This window comes from Ranitomeya imitator, chromosome 2, assembly GCF_032444005.1.
Source record: "Ranitomeya imitator isolate aRanImi1 chromosome 2, aRanImi1.pri, whole genome shotgun sequence".
Lineage (NCBI taxonomy): Eukaryota > Metazoa > Chordata > Amphibia > Anura > Dendrobatidae > Ranitomeya > Ranitomeya imitator.
This window is the reverse complement of record NC_091283.1, coordinates 43221935-43244286: the sequence shown is the minus strand read 5'-3', so window position 1 is coordinate 43244286 and position 22352 is coordinate 43221935. Positions and strand designations below refer to the sequence as shown.

The following is a 22352-nucleotide window of genomic DNA, read 5'->3' as shown; positions in this document are numbered from 1 at the left end:
TGTTTTATTTAGTACCTCACCTGAAATAACTTCTAGGAGTAACATGAGTTTTAACCCATCTCGGAAATCCTCATCTATATTCTCGATCTGAGTGCCGGCTTTCCTCAGGTGGGAGTTACACCAAGCCGTGAACGTCTGCGGAGAGAAGAAACAGATCCATCAACATCTAGGTAATGAGAGGGGCATATAGAACAGATGATAAAAATATACTACAAGAGGCAGCTAGAGAGCACCGGAAGAAAGATCCAAGATGGCTGACTGATCTCCGCCATACGTTAAAGCCCCCCATTCACTTTAGATAGTGGTCATCCATAGCTGTTCTGGCCCAGCAGCTCTCTCGTCCATATGTCTACAAAGTTATTGGGATATTAAGCCGTCACCTATCCAGCAACAATAGGCAATGATAAACAGCTCATCGATGGGACCACCGCCTAAGAGAGAAGAGACCCTCTGAATATAGCAAAGGCTGTGCCTGCAGACCATCGCTCTCATCCATAGCTTATTGGACTGTATGCAGTTATCTGTACCAGGGCCAGTGGCCAACAAACAGCTACATACCGGAGCTAAAACCAGAGAAAAATGGGAAGCTTACGCCATAAAATAAAGTTTATTGAAGCATTTTAACGTTCAAAATTGATACAGGGACTCTCCCAATTAAACCATTTTGGTTCCCCTCTTTTTTTCCCAGTCTAAAAATTATTAAGACACAGCTATTATGTGAATTTCCACTGTCTTATGTACATACTGATACATCTTGTTATTTTTACTACTGAGATAACATGAGTATATTTATTTAAGGCGATTTACATTTGTCTTACTACTTGCGGTGTACTCCTTATAAAAAAAAAAAAAAGTGGCTCTTTTATTGCATGCGGGTCCATGTATCAATTTTAAACTTTAAACTACCGTATGTTTCAATAAACTGTTATTTTATGGCATAAGTTTCCCATTTCTTCTCTTGTTTTTGGTTCATATATTATTGGAAGTGGTACAAATCTAGGCTGTTAGTTGTTGGATCTGTAGTGGTCCCAGTAGTCAGACCCTACAAGTATGTGATTTACTCTTTGTGTGTATATGTGTAGACCCACCTGAGCACTTAAAGGGAACCTGTCACCCCCAAAATCGATGGTGAGGTAAGCCCACCGTCATCAGGGGCTTATCTACAGCATTCTGTAATACTGTAGATAAGTCCCTGATGTATCCTAAAAGAGGAGAAAAAGAGGTTAGATTATACTCACCCAGGGGCGGTCCCGCTGCGGTCAGGTCCGATGGGTGTCTCAGGTCCGCTCCGGCGCCTCCCATCTTCATTACATGACGTCCTCTTCTGGTCCTCACGCCGCGGCTCCGTCGCAGGCGTACTTTGTCTGCCCTGTTGAGGGCAGAGCAAAGTACTGCAGTGCGCAGGTGCTGGGCCTCTGACCTTTCCGGCGCCTGCGCACTGTAGTACTTTGATCTGCCCACAACAGGACAGACAAAGTACGCCTGCGCCGGAGCATGAAGACCAGAAGAGGACGTCATGGAATGAAGATGGGAGGCTCCGGACCGGACCTGAGACACCCATCGGACCCGGACCGCAGCAGGACCGCCCCTGGGTAAGTATAATCTAACTTCTTTTTCTCCTCTTTTAGGCAACATCAGGGGATTATCTTCTGCATTACAGAATGCGATAAGCCCCTGATGACAGTGGGCTTACCTCACCATTGATTTTGGGGGTGACAGGTTCCCTTTAATGAAAACCGCATGTATACATTATACAAATGCGGGTTCAAATCAATGACATTTGCAGAACCAGCTTCCTTATGTCATTCCCAATATTGCCAATCCCTTTGTGCCCCGGGGACATAAGCTCCCGTCAGGGAAGGGGGGTTGGCATCAGCTTATTACACCTCCCTAAATGACTGCATTTTGGGGGCAACTTGCAAGAAATCGCTCTAAAAAAAAAAAAAACCTTATTTCGAATCCACTTGTAGAAAATGGACTATCCAGGTACCTGTAGCGACGTCAACTGCATCTACATACCATAATAAATTGCTGAAATGCTACAAAGATAAGGTATAAAAGGACTGATGGGGTCAATGTAACATATGTATCAAGCCAAAACACCTAATGGGAGACTACTTTTATAGGTGGTGTACCCTGCACATATTCCCCATGACATACAATGCGTCTCTGACGTGTATTCACCGGGCAGGAGGAGTCTACTCTGTAAAATATTCATACTTATTTATATTGTAAACCTAAACCCAATGTCTATAAACCTGTAAATCTTTGCAATGATCGAGTCTACAAATAGGAGTTTCAGTGAAACCTGCAGCATCAGCCTGAGGCGGCGGACAGAGCCTTTACTACGTGCCATAAATGCTTACGTTAGTTGGCAAGATGTCACATAGCGAAGTGAGTAAATGATTACACCAAGATCCCCGGCCTGGAGAATAAATGATTCACAATATGGTGCTCTGGTTGGAAGGAGTAGAAAGGTCGCTGAATCTGTGCAGGACACGGAAAGAAGATCTCATGACATGGGCACCACCCAACACATGGCATCTGGGCAGAGGCAAGGGTGGGTGCCAGTCAGGAGACCTCTAGTAAGAAAAACATTCTGGGTCATTTCCTGGGGCCCTCATCCCCCCCTAACTCCAGACTGAGTCACGTCTCCTGAAATAGGCGCACAATTATCGCTCGAAGCAAAATACAATGCCTGCCGTTTAACCCTTGCGTGGCAGCTCCCGATACAGAAACTGCATGCAACCCCCAGACCAGGCTTAGATTAGCAATCCCTAATCTTCATAGGAGGTGGCCCGGATTCAGGTTTCACATTGCAGCAATGGCAGGGTTAGGAAGGTGTGAATACCTTTGCAGTGAGAGGCCCGGCCCTTTATTGCATCAATATGGCGGGGTGGGTGAGGACATCCTTTGGATGCGGCACCTGTTACAGCACTCGCTTACTCATATATTGCACTGACAAAATTCTTTCACCTGCGGATCAGAAAATTTCCATTGTTCTTTTACAACACCCTGTCCCCTTAGCTGGGAGACCTGCCCAGCGAGCGCACGCAAATACCCTAATTCCTGACATTCTTGCACCTTCCAGGTCATAGTTTCATGACTGGGATAGGGGCGTCCTTGAGAAAGGGGGCAGGTGAGGTGTCTGGAATGTGAACCGGCTGCAGTCTCCGCCACTTCCCCCTCCTCCGTGTACACACCCTGTACTCTATGCAATGACTTGCCCTGTGCTCCTTACTTGCATGCCACACCTAGCGTGCTCGCTCAGGGTGCAGGACCCTCTGTGCTCCAGGAGAAAAATATATATATATGCTCGAGTGTCTCTTATACAGGTGTCAGAGACAAATTAGGTGTCTATTCAGACTGGACATATTTTATAAAGTGCAATTCTCGTGTTGTGCTTCCCTGCCTCCCGACTTTGTGCTTGCCAGGGAGGGAAATGAGCTGCCGTGTGCTCCTGATTGCCAGTTTGGACCAGCGGCGCTGTTGCACTGCTCGCCCAATTTCTGCGCCCACCATTTGGTCAGATCCAATGACCTGGTTAGCTTCAGAGCAGCGATCCTTGCCTTGGGAACGGGTCATAGGAAACGAGAGGCAAACTATAAAATTCAAAAATCCTCAGTTTTTGAAAACTAAAAAAAAAATAGCAAAGTGGTTTGTTTTGACCCGCACTCTGCAATTTTACCCATTTAAGAAAGCGAAACGGGAGAGACTCGAGCTCCTTCATAGCAGATGCGGCTGATAATCTAATGTGTATATGGACATTAAACCTTCCAGTCTCTTTATCCTCAGAGATTAGTGGCTGTCAGGTGCATTATACGCCGCTTATCTCTGCTGAAACCATGCAACCTGGTTTTCAGCCTGTGACTTTAGCCCCCTGCCCTTATATTCTGTTGACAGTGAACGGTTCAATTAGTTACTGCTGACAGACTGCAGATGCAAAAAGCAGGGACCTCCTGGAACAGCCCTTCAAAAATTTAAAGCCACAGTGCAGAAAAAAAAAAAATAATAATAATAACCTGACTAATGCTGATCCAGACGGAGCAAAAGTGGTTTTAATAAAAGATGGAGCAACACCACATCAAATAATGCATCTCCAAGTAAACTGTCCAGGCCAGGATATATAGTAGAGGAATAATGTATACATCGGGCCATGTATAACCCAGAACGTAGGTCGCATACACAAGGGGAAAGGGACGCATGTGTGCTCCGGAGACAATTTACACCAGTGACTCCAGCACTGTATAGTTTATCGTGCTCTTGGGGAATTGTCCAATTTCTTTATTAGGATATTCCTGAAAAACGAAGTCCAGTAATTTTTTAATTCGTGCACCAGGGGGGTATCCGAAGCCCCCTGGCGTGTCCCTTGCCTTGCTCCGGACACACCAGGGGCTCTGGAGCCAGGCACGGGAAAGCAAGGAAGGAGAACTCTAACATAGCTACAATGAATGCAGTCAAGATGCTAAGAACATTGTTGTTAAGGAGACTGGCCACCGCTGATCTATTGCAGCGGTGGTCGGTCTCTTAGGCAAGGAGCACAGCACTTACAAACTCTTTGCTCTAGAGATTCAGTGCCCGTGTGTTCCTCCGATGCTTCAGAGGCAGCAATTCCTCCGCCTGCAGCATGGGAGAGTGACAGTGGACTTTTATCATCAGGGGCACACCACAAACCAGGATGGTAGAAGGCTGGAGAACAAGGCGCGCCTGAAGAAAGAAGATGTGACAGCCACATTAAGACAGCAGAAAAGCAGGCTTCATGTGTTTCATAGCAAGGACTTCACAATGCTCCTTTATTTCTAGGGGGCAATGTGTTCATTACCTGAAAAGGTAGTGAATAAATGGCCGTTCCCCACCCGTCCTGCCGCCGGCTAACCAGTGTGGCTGGCATTAGCTCAGCCTGGAGGAATGTGGCACGGGCAAGTCGTGAAATCAGTCATTCATCTGAACAAGGAGAAGAGGGGGTAGCGGGGAGATTCCCATGAATGTGGCATCAAAAAGCTCCTGCTTATAAATCCAAACCCGTTACTGGCCTGTGTGCCGTCCTGCTGGACAAACAGTTGCATTTTGATGGAGGGGGGTTTGGGACAAAAGGACACTGACATATTCCACGGTCATGCTCATCAATGGGAGGGAGCGCTCAAAAGGAACTGGCGGCATGAAAGATGCTTTTGCATTTCAGCAGGAATAATACTTCGATTGAACCTTTTACTAGTAAAGCCATGTGACAGCCATGTACCAGCCAGCTTCCTGGACTTCATGAAACCCAGAGCATAAAGGTGCGGCAGGAAACACAAACCCCGTCATATAAGAGTCCTGCTTCACCCGGTTAGCACCTTATCACCCGGAAGGTGGAGGCACGGCAGGAAATCAGTGCCTCGCGTAGTTCGAGGAGGAGTATTGCCACCATGAGAGACTCATGCCGTGGATCTTTTTTTGGGAAAACTCAGAACACCATAACTAGAAATTGTTTTTTTTTTTCCCCCCAGAGGATGATGTAGTGCTTCCTGGCTGGGACAGCGACCAGCAAACAAGCAGATCAAGACATAATCAAGCCGAAAACCCTCCACGACATGAGGAATGTTAAACACACAGGACAGGAAGGCCAGGAATGTGCGGGGACAGCGCTCCACCACAAAACGCAGGCCGTGGCCCCCAGATTCACAGAAGTTTCAGGCAGTCTCCCACGCCGATAGGTTTAACCCCCACAATGGGAAACGGTTTCAGCCCTGTCTCCGCAGACGTTAAGAGGTGTTGAAACGAAGCACTATTAGCAGGACATCCAGAACGAGCCTCTCCCCGGCCCAGCAGACAAATATTTCCTGCCGCTGAGCATTTCCGCTGTAATGTGCTCACGGTTTGCAAACTTAAGAACTGACAGGTTTTTTTTTTGCCAGAACAACACTTGTAATTTCCATTTTGGACTGAAAAGAAAGTGTAGGGATTAATATGAGCGGATGGAAACTATGCATCAAATGTATACAGACGGAAAGGCTAATGCACACAGACATGACAGGAGCGCCCAAGCCTGTCCTGTAGGTGACATCTGAGGAATGCTGGGAAGAAACATTAGGAAGGAGGACGCAGGATGAGGGGCGTCACAGGACCCAGCTATGGGCGAAAATATCTATCATTTACCATAAGGCAATCCCTGCTGCTGAAAACCAACGGCCATTGCCAATACTGCGAGTCTCATGGCCTCCCATCAGTCAATGACCGCTGCAACCAATCACGATCCTCAGAAGCCATCTCAAAGTTGTTGTAGTCAAGACCTATGATGAAGCCCCCCGCAGTGGCAACGTGCTGAAGCCACGGTCCGACAAACTCCCTTCACAATGCAGAAGCCTGAAACTGGATTTTAGCACAGGGCTAGTAATCAGGACTGTGGAGCTGCAGTCAGTTTTGGTGGAGTTGGAATAAAATGGACCAGCTCAGACAATATATAATAGATTGGTAGTTTAGTGCAGGGTGTGCTGTAAATGTCCTATGTCCCCGCTGTAATTATCTGTGCTGAACTTTACGTACACGCTCAGTAGTGACCAGTGCTGTGGAGTCGGGAAACTGAGGCGTCCGAAGATTTGGATTACCTGCTGGTAACTACAGAATGGAGGCCAGAAAAAAGTGGTCAGAGCGGTCGGGTGCTAAACGTAAACGTTCATGTCTGGTTGGTGCAAGTTCTCCTGCTAATGGGGGGAGTCTGAGCGAGTCTGAACAAGTACATAGCCGTCAGCGATCTGATAGGGACGCCTGTATACCTCAGTAGGAACTAGTCTGTTTGGTCAGGCAAGAGGAACCTGCATCCACACAAATAAAGAACAGCCCAATAAAATAGGTCTAGGTAAAGAATATAAAGAATATTGCCAACTGCTACACATACAGTTCTGCAAACTGAATGGCAGACGATGCGGTGGGGTGGCCCCGGGTGCGCACACAGGCAGCAGCGCTTGCACATGGCGGCGATTCCCCTCAATCTTCCACCCCACACACTTGCAGCACCTGCACCCTGCCTAGAACATGTTTCTCAGTTTTTTAAATTACAAAAGGAATTCATAAACACATACATGACACATGGCATTTATTTTTCATGTTGCATTCATGCAGCTTCAATTAAACTTTAGGATGGCGCTGATGTGCACAGATCTGGGACCGTAGTGAACATTGCACACAGACGTGGCTGCGGCCATCCGCTCTGCATCCTCCACACTACTGATGTAGAAAGACTGCGAGTTATACAGAAACACAATTTCCTTTACAGTAAGTGTAGCAATGACTGACCATGGTGCACAGTGTTGCACTCTGCAGGGCGCAGACACCCTATATACTTGGGTTTATGCAAACAGTGAACAAGCTCCTCTCACAATGGCTCCTCGTAAACTGGTTTAGCAGCAGCGGTGGCATTATGCAGACTGCCGTATTGCAACTTCCGGCTCAAAACTTGGAAAACTAGTATGTGAAGATGAGTATAGCAACTGGGTGTGTAGGATGGGAGGAGGGGGCCCTTTGGCCAGGAGTCCAGCCAAAATTAGAAAGAAAACAGATAATGGTTGGGGTAAAGGTCAGAAATAATGAGACTTTGTAAATATGAAGGCTTCGGTTTGGGATCAGCCTCCTCCTCGTCCTACATTTGCCCCAACAGAAGTGAGGCGGAAAGTATTGGAGGCCCCTGCAGGACAAGCATGGTATTACAAGGCACCCATTCAAGCCAAGTGGCCCATCGAGTCCTCCAGGGAAAAAGCTGCGGTGCTGTGGGTAATATATCCCATTACTCTGCAATGTTTGCTTTCAGAGCTATGATGGGTCACACACAGAGTATCACGTCATTGTCATTTCCATATAAGCTTAACCAAATGAGACCGAATCCAACCATAAGAGAGGGAAATTGCATCAGGGTCTTGATGGGCGCCAAATTCATCAAAATGGCGCACGCAACTCAAATTTGGCACAAAGGGGGGGGGGGAGCTGTTTTTGGACCTCCACCAATTTGATATTGATAGTCTAGGCTATGCATAGGTCATCAATATCTAACCAGAGGATAAAACTCAGACTTAGGCCTCATTCAGACATCAGTATTTCTCGTACGAGTTCTGGGCTTTTCAACGACAGCACTCGTACCTACAATTGTCTAAGGGGGTGGTCACACGTCCGGTTATTTCCCACAGACCAAGTGGTCCATGAAAAATTGTGGAGACCGGTCTGATTTCCATACTGGCCAACCACATGGTTAGAGTTTTTATTCCTTAGGTTTGACTGTTGATTAGTTTGATGTGTAATTTTTAAATTATCTGTCCATTTTATATGCATAGTTTTACATTAATAGATCCCACCCTGCGTCTGCACCAAGTTACCTCTGAAATAGGTAGGTGAAAAGTTGAGTCTTCGCAGAATGTGTTTCCAGGTCATATGTTCCTTTTGGGATGAACTCCTAAAACTCTGCATGCGTTTTAGGAACTTGTGCTGCATTTTCTGTTTCTAATTATGTCAGAAGTGAAACTTTTGCGCCGAGCGTGAGAGCTGCTTCTAATTTCCACGTGGAAAGTAGGTTTTTGCTTAGGGAAGCATTTTACATCTATACTCATCTTGGCACTATCTGCTCAGTTTGTGTCCTTGAATACATAGCCCTCACATATAGACGCCGTCACCTTCTCTTGGTAAGTCACGGCCTTCTGTCGTGGAAGGCCCGACCTGGCAGTGGTCTCTCTGGGTTGTAATTGATGAGCCTTGGGGAACCATCAAGAATGGCAATGGTAATTAAAGGGCTTTTCCAGCATCACTTGTCAGGATGTAAGCATGGACGGCACGCATTATGCACCTGTCCTACTCACACCGGCACCAACTATGCACGGCATCATGGCAGACACCCATCGGTGGGACATCATCAGCACCACTTCCACTCAATGCAGAAGGAGAGACTGATTAAAGAAAACACTACAAAATATATTTAAGGGCACATACAAGGCCATTTAAACATCCTAAAAGCAACACAAAACGTGCACTTCTGCAGAGAATGCCTCTTGGATGTACAGAGACACATGCCAGCGCAGATTATCGCCCCCTTCATTCTTCTTTTTAGGATATTATGTAAAACAATTCTATTTAAAAACTGTTGAAATTCCAGCGCCACTAAGTTTAGGAGTTGCAAGAGCGGGCACTCCAGACTTGCCATATTTGGGGTTGCAGCACAGGAGATTTTTTAGAAATATTTGCGACTCTTGTCCGTTCGTGGCAGGTTGAAAAGCAACATTAATCCTGCAAGAGGAAGGAGTGATGATGCACAGAATCACACACGTGTGTGAGAATAATCCAGGAGGGGGGCAGCCGGGACCGGCCGGGGGGGCAGTGTGAGAAAGAATTTCCTCGTCCTAAAATTCAAAAGTTTGCAAATGCCTAATAAGGATAAAGAATGAGGAGAATTCCCATAGCTTGATCCTACTGGACAAATCCTATTAAGCAGCTGCTCCAGGAAATGTGAGCAAGGAGGGCAGTATCTGGAGGAAACAGGAGTCACTTGCAGTCCAAACATGGCTGAGGATGCTCTCCGCGCCCTTACAATGGCTACGGAGACGCCTTCCGGTCAGACCTTTCATGTGAGCAGCTCAGATGACGATTGTGCAGGAGGCGCGTGACAGGTGCCGCACTTACATTATACTCCCCAACATACCTGATCTTTACAGGTCCATATCCAGCAAAAGGCGGCATCTTAGATAGCGGCATTATGCCGGCAACCTTCTGGTCTGCTATGGCCACTCATCCTCCAAACATATGCATTCTTGACTTCTGAAAGATAGGAGCAAGTTGCTGCCAAACATATCTGGCAGCAACGTACTTTATACTAAGAACAGAAGGATCAGGCATGCTGAAATCCAACATGCCTAACCCCCTGATTTTACTGTGGCTCCATACACAGATTAAAGAGGCTTGTTCAAAATTAATCTGCCATTTTTTGCTGAAGCCAGCAGTAGCCGACATCACAATATTCTGTGGTTCAGCTTTCAAATCTGACACCTGCAAAGTGTTATGTTCTCCCTGTGTTTGAGTGGGTTTCTTTCAAGTACTCCATCATCATCCCATACATCAAAAATAGACCCCCAATAAGACAGAGACTGGTGCGAGTATTGATATTCTTTGTACAACACTGAGGGGATATGTTAGCACTATATAAAGCAGTGGTCCCCAACTCCACGCCTCGAGGGCCGCCAACAGTGCAGGTTTTCAGGATTTCCTTAGTATTGCACAGGGGTTGGAATCATCACCTGTGCAGATGATCACATTACCACCGATGCAATGCTAAAGAAATCCTGAAAACCTGCACTGTTGGCGGCCTGGAGATGGAGACCCCTGATATAAAGTGATGCAATAAACAGGTAGAAAATTACGGACCATCGGAAATTAAAATGAATTATTAAATTTGCAAAATGTGATTCTTAATTAGCAATTTATAAATCCCAAGCTATGCAAGTACAATTTTTCCCTTTGGAAGGTGGGAGTAGTTGGCAACGGTTTCTGCTTTTTCTCCCTCTTTCCACCTTCCTCCCTAAAGTAAAAGCAAATGTGGCAAAACCAAAGAAATGAGCCGGACTATAACCTTAAAGTCCAGCTCATTCCTTTTGGTTTTCCTGGATCCTCTTGTGCCTTGTACAGCATCGGTTTATGAGCTTAGTATTTCATCTGTATAGCTTCCCATGGATGGGTTGTCTCAGTCGGCCCCTGGTCCTTATTCATATTGATATTGTTTGACACTTGGTAAGGTTTTAATACTACAGACAGGTTAAGACCTTCGCGATAAGTACACCTTGTCGCTGTGGGATGGTTTATTATCAAAATAGCGTTAACTAAATACCCTGTGTTATTTACATGTACCATTACTATTTACTTGCTGTAGGGTATATGCTCATCGTTTTCTTTTCTTGGGTTTTGTCCGTAAAACAAAATGTGGTTGCTTCTTCGTAGGGATTGAAAAGCAAGAATCAGAGGCTAATAAAAATTCTAAATCACAGAGAATTTTAGAATATATATTGGTTATACATACGTCTATATATATTTTTTTTGATCCTGAGAAATGTGGACGACCACAATACGGCTGCCATTACAGCTCTTACAATGGCTGTCACTTTACTTTTCCTTTAGTGTCTGGAGCAGACATCCAGGACTCACAATAGCAGGTTTGACAAATGTCAGCGAGACACACAGGTTCATGTCAATGGAATCCAAGACTGACTTTGTATTGTTTTATGTACAGATAGAAAGTACACGGAGTAAGCCAAGAAATGTTCAAATGATGCGGACGGTAAAAGAAGAAAGAAAAAAAAATTGGCAAGCAACTGGCTGCTGACAGGGGGCCCTTGAAAGTAATCAGAGTGTTTATCAGAGACTTTAAGTAAGGAAGCCCTGACTTCCGGATCGCACACAGCCCCTATGAGACAGGATGGGGGAGGCATTTGCATGATTGCAAAAGGACAAGAGAAAGGCCTCGTCTCACTGGCCCACCCAGTATAATTAAACCAGGCCACCTATGTGATTTGCATTGCAAAAGTGCGGCTGCTCCTGGAGATCCTCTGTTTACAGAGCAGCTCTCCAGTGCCAGTGTTTGCATCACCATCTCAACTAGCTCCTGACTGTTACACCCAACAACCAGCCCTGGGTGCAGATTCCTGGCCCTGCCCTCCGAACAGGTCTGTTTCACATGAGAAGACGTCCACAAACTGAAATAAGTGCAAGCCTAGACCTGCGAGAAGCTACAAACGCAAACCATGACGATTGTGTCTACGCCGGCTGCGGCACCACCGGAGTTCAGGCTCTGTGCACACTGGGTGACCGCAGTCTGACGATAAGCAGTCTTATATAATGCACACTTGCTTCTGGCACATTTACAGCAGTCACTTTCTATTATTACTCCATGAGATGTGATGCAGAACACAGTACAGGGGAGGTGCGCAGCCTGGAGAAACATCCCACTCCCCCAAATCACACACTAATTGGACTTTACTGAAAGCACAAAGCTCCTTTACTCCATGCTGGCACAATCCTGCTTTTATTACACATTCCAACTTCCCAACATTGGTGAGGGGGGAAAGGACATGTCCCAATTAACGCACAAGTTAGGACATAGTTACTTTATAGATTTGGCGACAAGTCATGCAAACTCAATTGTCTACACAGGATGTTTGGTCATTTCACTCCCTAGGCTGCAAATGTCACTTGTGGTCCCTGCCGCAGTCTACACATGTGACAAGTTCACTTCGGAGGTTCCATGAAATAGCCTGAAAAAGACCTAAACAAAGTATAGGAGAGCAAGCAAAAAAAGTGGCCTGCCTAGAAGAACACCCTGTGGATCTCACCACGAGTCCACTGCAAAATCTCTGTCTATGCAAACTTGTGGTGGATTTTATTATTGTAATGTAGAGAGTTGGAAAGATCTCATCTTCTGTGCCATAACTGCATTACGCTGCAGATTGTATCTGTTTTTGCAGCCAATATGCCCATGTGTGTTGCCTGCAGGACTGGACGGGTGCTGCACACTTCTATCAGCTCCCATTTTACATACGAGGCTGAAGTTGGTTTCTTATTCGTTCAGTTTCTTATTCGGAGCTGAAGTTGGTTTCTTATTCGTCGGTTTCTTATTCGGCAATTTTTTCTTTTCTGTTTTTTATAGGTTTAACAACAAAAAATAATCATCATAATAAAAGACAATGCAGCGAGGAGCCCTGATGTGAATACACTTAAAAACAGCAACAAAAACAATAAAACTGGCACAAAAATGGGCATCAAAGTGGGCACCAAAGAGCGCTGAAGAAAGGGTTAAATGCCTTTGGGCCACTGATCTAAACCTGCAGACATATAGAACAGGGCGCCCCACATCCAAACCAGTTATTTCTAGCCTGGCCCAAATGGGTTCTGGGCATCAGAACTGGCATCAACGTGGGCAGATAGTCAATTTTTGCCATTTGAATAAGTAACTGATGTTTTTAAGGGGTTAAATGCCTTTGGGCCACTGATCTGACACTTAAAATACACAGATAGTGATGCCCTGCATCAAACCAATGTCCCTGTGCCCAGAACTCATTTAGGCCAGGCTGAAGAGAACTGTTTTTGATGTTGGTCTCCCAGTTCTATATGTATGCATTGTGGTATCAGTGGCCCAATGGCATTTAACCCCTTAAAAACATCAGTTACTTATTCAAATGTGTGAAAATGGGCTGTTTGCCCACTTTGATGCCAGTTCTGGTGCCCAGAACCCATTTGGGCCAGGATGGAGGGACCTTGGTTTGATGCATGGCATCACTATCTGTGTATTTTAAGTGTCAGATCAGTGGCCCAAAGGCATTTAACCCCTTAAAAACATCAGTTACTTATTCAAATGTGTGAACATGGACTGTTTGCCAAATTTGATGCAAGTTCTGATGCCCAGAACCCATTTGGGCCAGGCTGGAGGGACCTGTTTTTGATGTGGGGCTCCCTGTTCTATAAGTATGCACTGTGGTATCAGTGGCCCAAAGGCATTTAACCCCTTAAAAAGATCAGTTACTTATTCAAATGTGTGAAAATGGGCTGTTTGCCCACTTTGATGCCAGTTCTGGTGCCCAGAACTCATTTGGGCCAGGCTGGAGGGACCTGGGTTTGATGCAGGGCATCACTGTCCGTGAATTTTAAGTTTCGTATCAGTGGCCCAAAGGCATTTAACCCCTTAAAAAGATCAGTTACTTATTCAAATGTGTGAAAATGGGCTGTTTGCCCACTTTGATGCCAGTTCTGGTGCCCAGAACCCATTTGGACCAGGCTGGAGGGACCTTGGTTTGATGCAGGGCATTACTGTCTGTATTTTAAGTGTCAGATCAGTGACCCAAAGGCATTTAACCCCTTAAAAACATCAGTTACTTATTCAAATGTGTGAAAATGGGCTGTTTGCCCACTTTGATGCCAGTTCTGGTGCCCAGAACCCATTCGGGCCAGGCTGGAGGGACCTGGGTTTGATGCATGGCATCACTATCTGTGTATTTTAAGTGTCGTGTCAGTGGCCCAAAGGCATTTAACCCCTTAAAAACATCAGTTACTTATTCAAATCTGAGAAAATTGTCTGTTTGCCCACTTTGATGCCAGTTCTGGTGCCCAGAACCCATTTGGGCCAGGCTGGAGGGACCTGGGTTTGATGCAGGGCATCACTATCTGTATATTTTATGTGTCAGATCAGTGGCCCAAAGGCATTTAACCCCTTAAAAACATCAGTTACTTATTCAAATGGCAAAAATTGACTGTCTGCCCACTTTGATGCCAGTTCTGATGCCCAGAACCCATTTGGGCCAGGCTAGAAATAACTGGTTTGGATGTGGGGCGCCCTGTTCTATATGTCTGCAGTGTTAGATCAGTGGCCCAAAGGCATTTAACCCTTTCTTCAGCACTCTTTGGTGCCCACTTTGATGCCCATTTTTGTGCCAGTTTTATTGTTTTTGTTGCCGTTTTTAAGTGTATTCACATCAGGGCTCCTCGCTGCATTGTCTTATTATTATGATGATTATTTTTTGCTGTTAAACCTATAAAAAACAGAAAAGAAAAAATTGCCGAATAAGAAACCGACGAATAAGAAACCAACTTCAGCTCCGAATAAGAAACTGAACGAATAAGAAACCAACTTCAGCCTCGTATTTTGCATCTTCTTTTAAAGGGTTATTCTCATGATCTCTCTTCAGGAGCAAACCGCTCCTCTGCCTCCTTACATGCTGGGATGGGAGGGATGCTCCTGGATGATTGACAGTCCAGACGAATGTGCTCTCAGATGTTGCAAGCCAAGGCAGCTGCAGAGCACAATAGGTGCGTGGGGCACTGAAGCTTGTGACATCCAACTATCTGGCCAACAAAAGCAAAGAACTTGCCTAAAAAACTGCTGAACTGCACAGGTGGCCGGTAAGACTGTGTGCACACGTTGCATTTTTATCAAGTCTTTTTTATGAGCAGAAGTCACAAATCCTGTAGGGTTTCCTGACTCCAGCAAAGTGAATGAGAATCCTGCATGCGGCGCTTACTGTGACTTGCTCATTCGGAGCACATTTAAATCCCCAGCATGTCAATTCTACCAGCGTTTTTCTGCAGATTTTACTCATACTAAAGAATGGGGGGGCTCCTCCAAAAACACAAGTTAAACAAACAAGAAAAAAAACAACAACTTTATGCTGCAATTTCTTGCCAAGAGATGCATAAGGGTATGTGCACACGTTGCGGATTCTCTGCAGATCCGCAGCGTTTTTTTGCAGTGCAGAAACGCTGCAGATCCGTAATTGATTTACAGTACAATGTAAATCAATGAGAGAAAAAAAAATGCTGTGCACTCTTTGCGGAAAATTTGCTGCGGAAACGCTGCGGTTTAAAAGAAGTAGCATGTCGCTTTTTTGTGAATCTGCAGCGTTTTTGTACCCATTCCATTATAGAAATCCGCAGCGGTAAAAAACGCAGCAAATCCGCAAGAAAACCGCAGCAAAAAACGCAACAAATCCGCAGGTGCGTTTTCTGCCAGGAGAGGCAGAATCCGCACCAGAAATTCCTCAGCCTAATCCGCAACGTATGCACATAGCCTAAATGGTGTAGAAATTTTAGAAATTTCTGCACCAAATGCTTAACGTGTGCACATATACTAATCAGGGAAACTAGCAGCACACGACAGAAGGAAAAAATCCCTCTGCTCTTGAGAAAGGAAAGGATTTTTAATAGAAGGCAAATTGACTAGTTGCTTTTAGAAGCATTTTTTTTTTTGCAATTTTACTCATTTGTGATAAGACTATTAGGAATCCTAAAAGAAGAAAAAAAAAAAAATGGGAAAAGAAAAATGAAGTCCTACAGCTTCACTTTAGAAGACTTGATATCCCATCTTGCCGATTTCTCAAGGAAACCAAATGAAATTCAGAACAATATTATTGCAGTCTATGGCAGCGCATCAAAGTTTATAAGGCATGTGAGGGCTTATCATAGGGACAGATTGCAGGTCTTATGGGGAACCAGCAAGAAAGTTTGCTAACCAGTGTCACAGAATGTTTTGCCTGCGGGGTTAATATCAAATCAGTCTTTATTTTGATAATGGCAGTATATTAGAGATTCGCCATTTCTCTGCAAGGCCTGACCACAATGTCCTGTGTGCGAGGCAGCGGCCGTGTCTGGCAGCGCAGTGCGATCTTTATGATCCTGTTTTACCACATACACACATTCTATACATTCTAGTCTAGAGGACCCATGTATAATTGTGAGGTTAAAGTGATAAAGATCTGCTTAAAAAAAAAAAAAAAAAAAAAGGTGTGAGTAAAGTATACACCGGCTGCATGTGAAGAGACAAGAAGAAGAAAAAAATAAGTGACACTACCTGTCTCACAAAGGGAGAGGCCCTGAGAACACTGACATGTCCTTACTTGGTATTAAGCAAAAAAAAACGAAAGGACGAAGTTGAGAAAGCTGAATCCACCCCTGTTTTATAATCAGAAATCATCTCATGCACAACCAGGATTGAGGTCCCATATACTGTACAGCACTGGGTGGGCACACAGAGGACCGCCAAATGCTGAGCAATTCATCGAGACGATCAGTAATAATGATGTTTATTTCAACAGCACCAACATAGGAGCATTAATTTCAGCTCCATGGTCTAAGCTAGAGGGTTAGCAATCACCGATGCTCCGGCTACCATGGAGCGTTGGGAGATATCATGTCACAACAGCTGGGCATGCTCCAAATAGTCGTTCCACAACAGCTGGCCCCCCTGGACTAATTTCAAGACGGGCCCGTCACTGGAATGCCCAACTATCCGTTGATGGGCGCTACCCTCAAATACTACTATGTGTCATGTTACCCCCTCCCAGCTGGACTTCCAGGGTCACCAGTTAATGTTATTTCCCAGCCCATGGATTTGGGGAACCATCCAGTATTCTCACTATTTTAGCATTGCCTCATCTGACAGATGCATCAATGCAATAGGTCCAGTTGACAAACCCCTTTAAAAAAGGTCACCGCTGCTGCTGTCAATTATTGCTGTCGACTTTATGATTAAGCCAATGCTGCGATACTGGAAAAGAAAGGGCTTGTCATTCATATCCTGGCCACAAACATCGCATAAAAGACACTTAATATTAATATTGCTTCCACACCTAGTGAAAAAAGCCTTCAGATCAGATCTTCATTTTATAGGCGTGGATGCTTTTTAATTGCAGGTTTTCACAAATGAGAACCGGCAATGGATGTTCTGGTGATGAAAACCGAACGCACATTCCAATATTGCAAATTAGAAACAGCCTAATCCCAATGTGTGCGATACAGCGAGCCGTAAGTGAGAGAAGGAAGATCCGGCGGAGGGAGCGAGGGAGGGGCGCGGCGTACATCACAAATTTTATTAAAAGTTTCTGTATACGGGACATCAAAGACAAGCGCGTTTTATGAGCCACAAGAGCCCAGAGTACACAAAACTCCCCCCCCATGTAATCACGGCAAGCAGGGTCTGACATCATACGGCGCTATACGAGGGGCTACCCTTTCCTCTGCTATAAATAAGCGGAACTGAAAACACACTCACGTCTCAAGGGTTTTTTTTTTTTGTTTTTTTTTTGTTTTTACACATGCGCTGAAGATTAGAAAATGTAAAATAGGAGTCACATGTGAGAATGAAGAAGTCTGTGGATCTGCTCCATGACTTGCCACACCCTGGAAAGAGCGTGTGTTGCGATATGCTACGCCTACATTCATCCCCTGCCACTGGAGCCAGCCCCCTCTCCAGGCTGGTGAGACTCTCTCCCTGCACCCCATTACGTTCATTTTATGTCAGGACTGTGCAAAGTTTTACTTGCTACTTCCAACACTCCCCCACCCAACAAAAGAAGCCAGGGAAAATATGTCAGTAAAAGCAAAATACAGGAACACCGGCATTTTCTACATTTCCTATTGCAAAACTGCTGCCCGACAGCGGTGCACACACGACAGAAAGGAGGGCTATTGTGACATGAGAAAACACGCTATGGGGGTAGAGGTTACCAAACATGGAAATCTGCTATTCCTCAGAGTAAACCGCCAAGAAATAAGTAATTGCAGGGTGCAGAAACAATAAGACTGGCTAAGCTAGTCCTACCTGTTGCCATTCAGTACAGGGCTAATGAAATCCTGTCCACTTATTTATTAGGGGGGTCAAAAACTTTTAGTACTAGTGCCCTTTCCTCCAAAAAAAAAAAAAAAAAGAAAAAAAAGAAAAAAGCCTCATACCCACACCTGAGTTCCAGTATAGAGCAATAGCAATGACACAGACTCTGCAATGATCCCATCTACGTGCCAAGATCACTAATCTTACAGAACTGTTGCCACACATATAAAGGGTGAGGCTGGTGAGCCATACAGACATTACACTCCCAGCCCGTAATCACTGGCTGACCACATGTACCAACAGCGTGGCAGAGGTAATGCCCACGGCTCCCAGCAGGCACAGAGACCAAGCAAACCAGAAGGAAAACTAAATTAATAAGTGGCCAACACATTTATTTGGTATTATTCCATGTTGCCAGTCATACAGTTTCTGAAGGGTTAAACTGCAGTCATGCAAGGGGGGTGTACTAACAGGAACTTATTCCATGCCTTGGCACAGTCATAGGCCATCAAAACCTCTAATATAGTATTGAAAGGCTCATCCGGCAGCCATGCTCCACACTTCTAAACACAATCTTTGAAAGAAACATTAGGAGCACTGAACTAAATGCCCCTAAATGCTCGTCTCCACTTTGTACAGACAGTTTTCTGCTTAAATTACATTGTGGTTAGCAGAGCATTTTATAAATGCAGAAGAATTAGACCGGCTCGGAGCGAGACGCGACTACGGCCTGGTGATTACAGAAGCATATATAGGAAGCACGTTAGGACCATTCAGACCTGCAACAGACACTTTTGTTTCACAGATTAAAGAGTAACTAAACTTTAAACTTTTTTTAAAATTACTTTCCATGCTGGACAAAGTGATCAAACTTTGTAAATCAATCAGGGGACTGGTCTTCTTTCCTGTGAAAGCAGGGCAAGGAGCTTTCATACGCCTGCTTTTATCCATTCTTAACATGCATTGATATCAGAACGTACGCACGAGTAGGGTTGAGCGAAACGGATCGTTCATTTTCAAAAGTCGCCGACTTTTGGCAAAGTCGGGTTTCATGAAACCCGACCCGATCCCTGTGTGGGGTCGGCCATGCGGTACGCGACTTTCGCGCCAAAGTCGCATTTCGTATGATGCGCTTGGCGCCATTTTTTCAGCCAATGAAGGAGCGTGTGCAGAGTGATGACATAGGTCTTAGGGGCAGGGACGGGAGAGGGAAAAAAAATAAAAAAAAATAAAAAATTCCTATTGACTTTGCATTGGGTTTCGTGTTTCGGTCGATCCCCGACTTTTCGCCATAATCGGCCGATTTCACTCGACTCGACTTTAGAGATAGTCGGGTTTCGCGAAACCTGACTCGACCCTAAAAAAGTAAAAGTCGCTCAACCCTACTCACGAGGAGTACCGATGCTGGCAGTGATGGGTCAGCACGTCTCCCCATCTGTTCAGATAAGCAGAACACTAAATCTCCTGCAACAGAGTCTCCCCAGAGTTATGCCGCATTCACACATCAGTGTCATGGTCCTAGTACGGACCGTGATGCACCAAATGGCAGCAGATGATCTGATCCGAACTGGCATAATATGAGGATGTCAAGATCAGATCAGGGGGTCCGCAGACAGTCCATATTGTGATCATGGACACATAGATGTATGAATTTGGCATTCGTGAGACACAGGCGCTGAGCTGACCCATCACTGCCAGCATCAGTACTCCAAACGAGTAGATTCTGATATAGCAGCTGAAGGCCAGAAAACAGACTTGGGAAGAGTAGGGGTTTGGAAGCCACTTACCGTGTTTCCCCAAAAATAAGCCCTAGCATGATTTTGGGAATATGCTTGAAATGTAAGCCCTAGTTACAGTCGAAGTGACCAGTGATTGAGGAGGACTGGGCAATTGCCCAGGGACCCCAGCATTTCTATTCCGATTTCAGGACTGCGCAAGGAACTTTAATGACATCACGGTCATATGAACACGTCGTTGCCAAAGGCTCTTTAACTGCGGGAGTTTGGAAGAACTAGGCTGGTAGTATGGACCGTATGTGTAGAGTGAGTGAAAATATAATATATAAAACACACGTACGTTTCATAATTCCATGCTGAACATATAAAAGTGTGTGTGTGTGTAATATATATATATATATATATATATATATATATATATTTTTTTTTTTTTAATAAAAGTTTAGTTACTGTTTAAAGGAGTGGTTATTTTTTTTCCATAAACGGTGCTAGTCATTCATGGGCCACGTATAGTATTGCATTGCTCAAATGTAGGGCTTGGGCTGCAATTCCAGTTGCAGCCCATGGTCTGGAGGGGCACTGGTACAGAAAAAAAAAGCCCCCTATTCGTGAGAGAGGGATCTGCATGACCAAAAACTTAGGGTGCTACTAAATATATTTAGCTAGATGGGAGTTTTATACACACATTCCTGGAGTGGCAGGATAACCTCAAAAACAAAAGTATCTTATGAAGCGACCTGATTGTTAGTATAAATGATAGGACTCCCCTCTTTATAGAGGTCCAAGCAACCTCCCTCCACCACAACCTTCTGGTCCCAGCCTGCGCCATTAACACAATACAGCCTTCATATGCATCTTGTGTTTCTTAGCTGGCACATACCCAGCCACAAGTTGGAGCAAACACCAATATTACACCCACAGCAATAAGAGAGGAAAAAGCTGGTAGCAGCCAGGTTTGCAGGAGGGAATGGTGGGCTACAGCAAGACATTCCCTTTTCTCATTTGCAGCACTCTGGGAAACGCTAATTATAGTGATAAGGCGGCCGAGAGTTTGGATCGGGAATAGAAAATGGAAATGTAACTTTACTGGCACAGCGCGTATATCTGGTTTGTGGAAGTTTGGGAAAACAAGCAAAGGGTGAATGCAATTTCTACTTGGCTGTTTAAAAAGTGCATAGCTGAGATTCCTGTCCAGCAACCCGAGGGAACGAAACAGCAAAAACCACAGGAACACTTGGCCTTTTGCAGCAGTAAATTAAGCCCTGCTCTGAACACCTTCCTCAAGAAAGGGACTCAATAGATGTGCAGGGTTATGCGCACGGGAGGGGGCACTTTTTAGACTGCAAGCTTCTGAGGACATAGTGTCCTGTGTACACACCTAAGCCTGCTTCACAGATGTTCACATAACTAGACCTGCCAATAGGAGAAACACAAAGACACATTATGAGCAAGCAACTTTCCGGCGCAGTCTATTTTCAGGCTACTGGTTACCTCCCTAGGGTGGTTTTCTGGGGAACAAGCTGCAGTCTTGACAAAAAGATGCCACAAAAATGGGAATAACTAACCTTGGGAATTTATATGGCCCTATATTAAACTACTGAGGTTCGTAATAGTCTTTTCAGAGGAGGTGGATAGTCAGGACAAAAAATAAGAGGCAGATATACAAACAAAGTATGAAGACGCAACGGCTTAACGTGTGATGCATACACCTGATAATAGGGCTGAAAACTGACAACAGTTTATCATCATCAATTTGGGTTACAGCAGTTGTCAGTTATTCATTCTAGCCACTAAATAATGAAAAAGGAGAAGATCTTACCGACTAAGATTTCAGAAAACTGCATCATTAGAAGAAGAATCTTGCGCTGCCTTTTTTTTTGCAGCCAAGTCATGTCATCTCAGCGGTGCCTACCACACCATTTGATGGTTTTCTTAAAGTGAAAAATGTGGGCTCCTAGCAATATTTAGAAGTAAGGCTACTTTCACACTGGCGTTTTTTGCCAGACGTCGCAATGCGTCGTTTATGGCAAAAAAACGCATCCTGCAAAGTTGTTTGCAGGATGCGTTTTTGCCCCATAGATTAACATTAGCGACGCATTGCGACGCTTTGCCACACGTCGCAACCGTCGTGCGACGGTTGCGCCGTGTTGTGGCGGACCGCTGGGAGCAAAAAACGTTACATGTAACGTTTTTTGCTCCCGACGGACCGCTTTTTCCGACCGCGCATGCGCGGCCGGAACTCCGCCCCCACCTTCCCGCACCTCACAATGGGGCAGCGGATGCACCAGGGAAATGCATCCGCTGCACCCGTTGTGCAGTGCGTCAAACGCTAGCGTCAGAATCTCTCCCCGACGCATTGCGACGGGGAGATTCCGACGCTAGTGTGAAAGTAGCCTAAGGCAATCATGTTGGCATTCTTGCAGTTCTGAACAACTTTTCTTGACTTCATCTGCAGCAGAATAATCAACTTTGATGGGGGAAAAAAATAAAAATAAATTGGACTACGTTCTGTGATACCT

The 22352-nt window shown here is 45.1% G+C and overlaps 1 protein-coding gene across 2 annotated transcripts in view; it reads right to left on the bottom strand.

The window, feature by feature from the left end:
* ACTN4 (actinin alpha 4) overlaps positions 1–22352 on the bottom strand; it is a 46943-nt gene that overhangs the window by 12615 nt on the left and 11976 nt on the right. For both annotated transcript variants that reach the window (XM_069746548.1, XM_069746549.1), the window contains exon 2: positions 21–135. In XM_069746548.1, coding sequence (XP_069602649.1) covers positions 21–135 — 115 coding nt within the window. The remainder of the gene's footprint in view (positions 1–20; positions 136–22352) is intronic.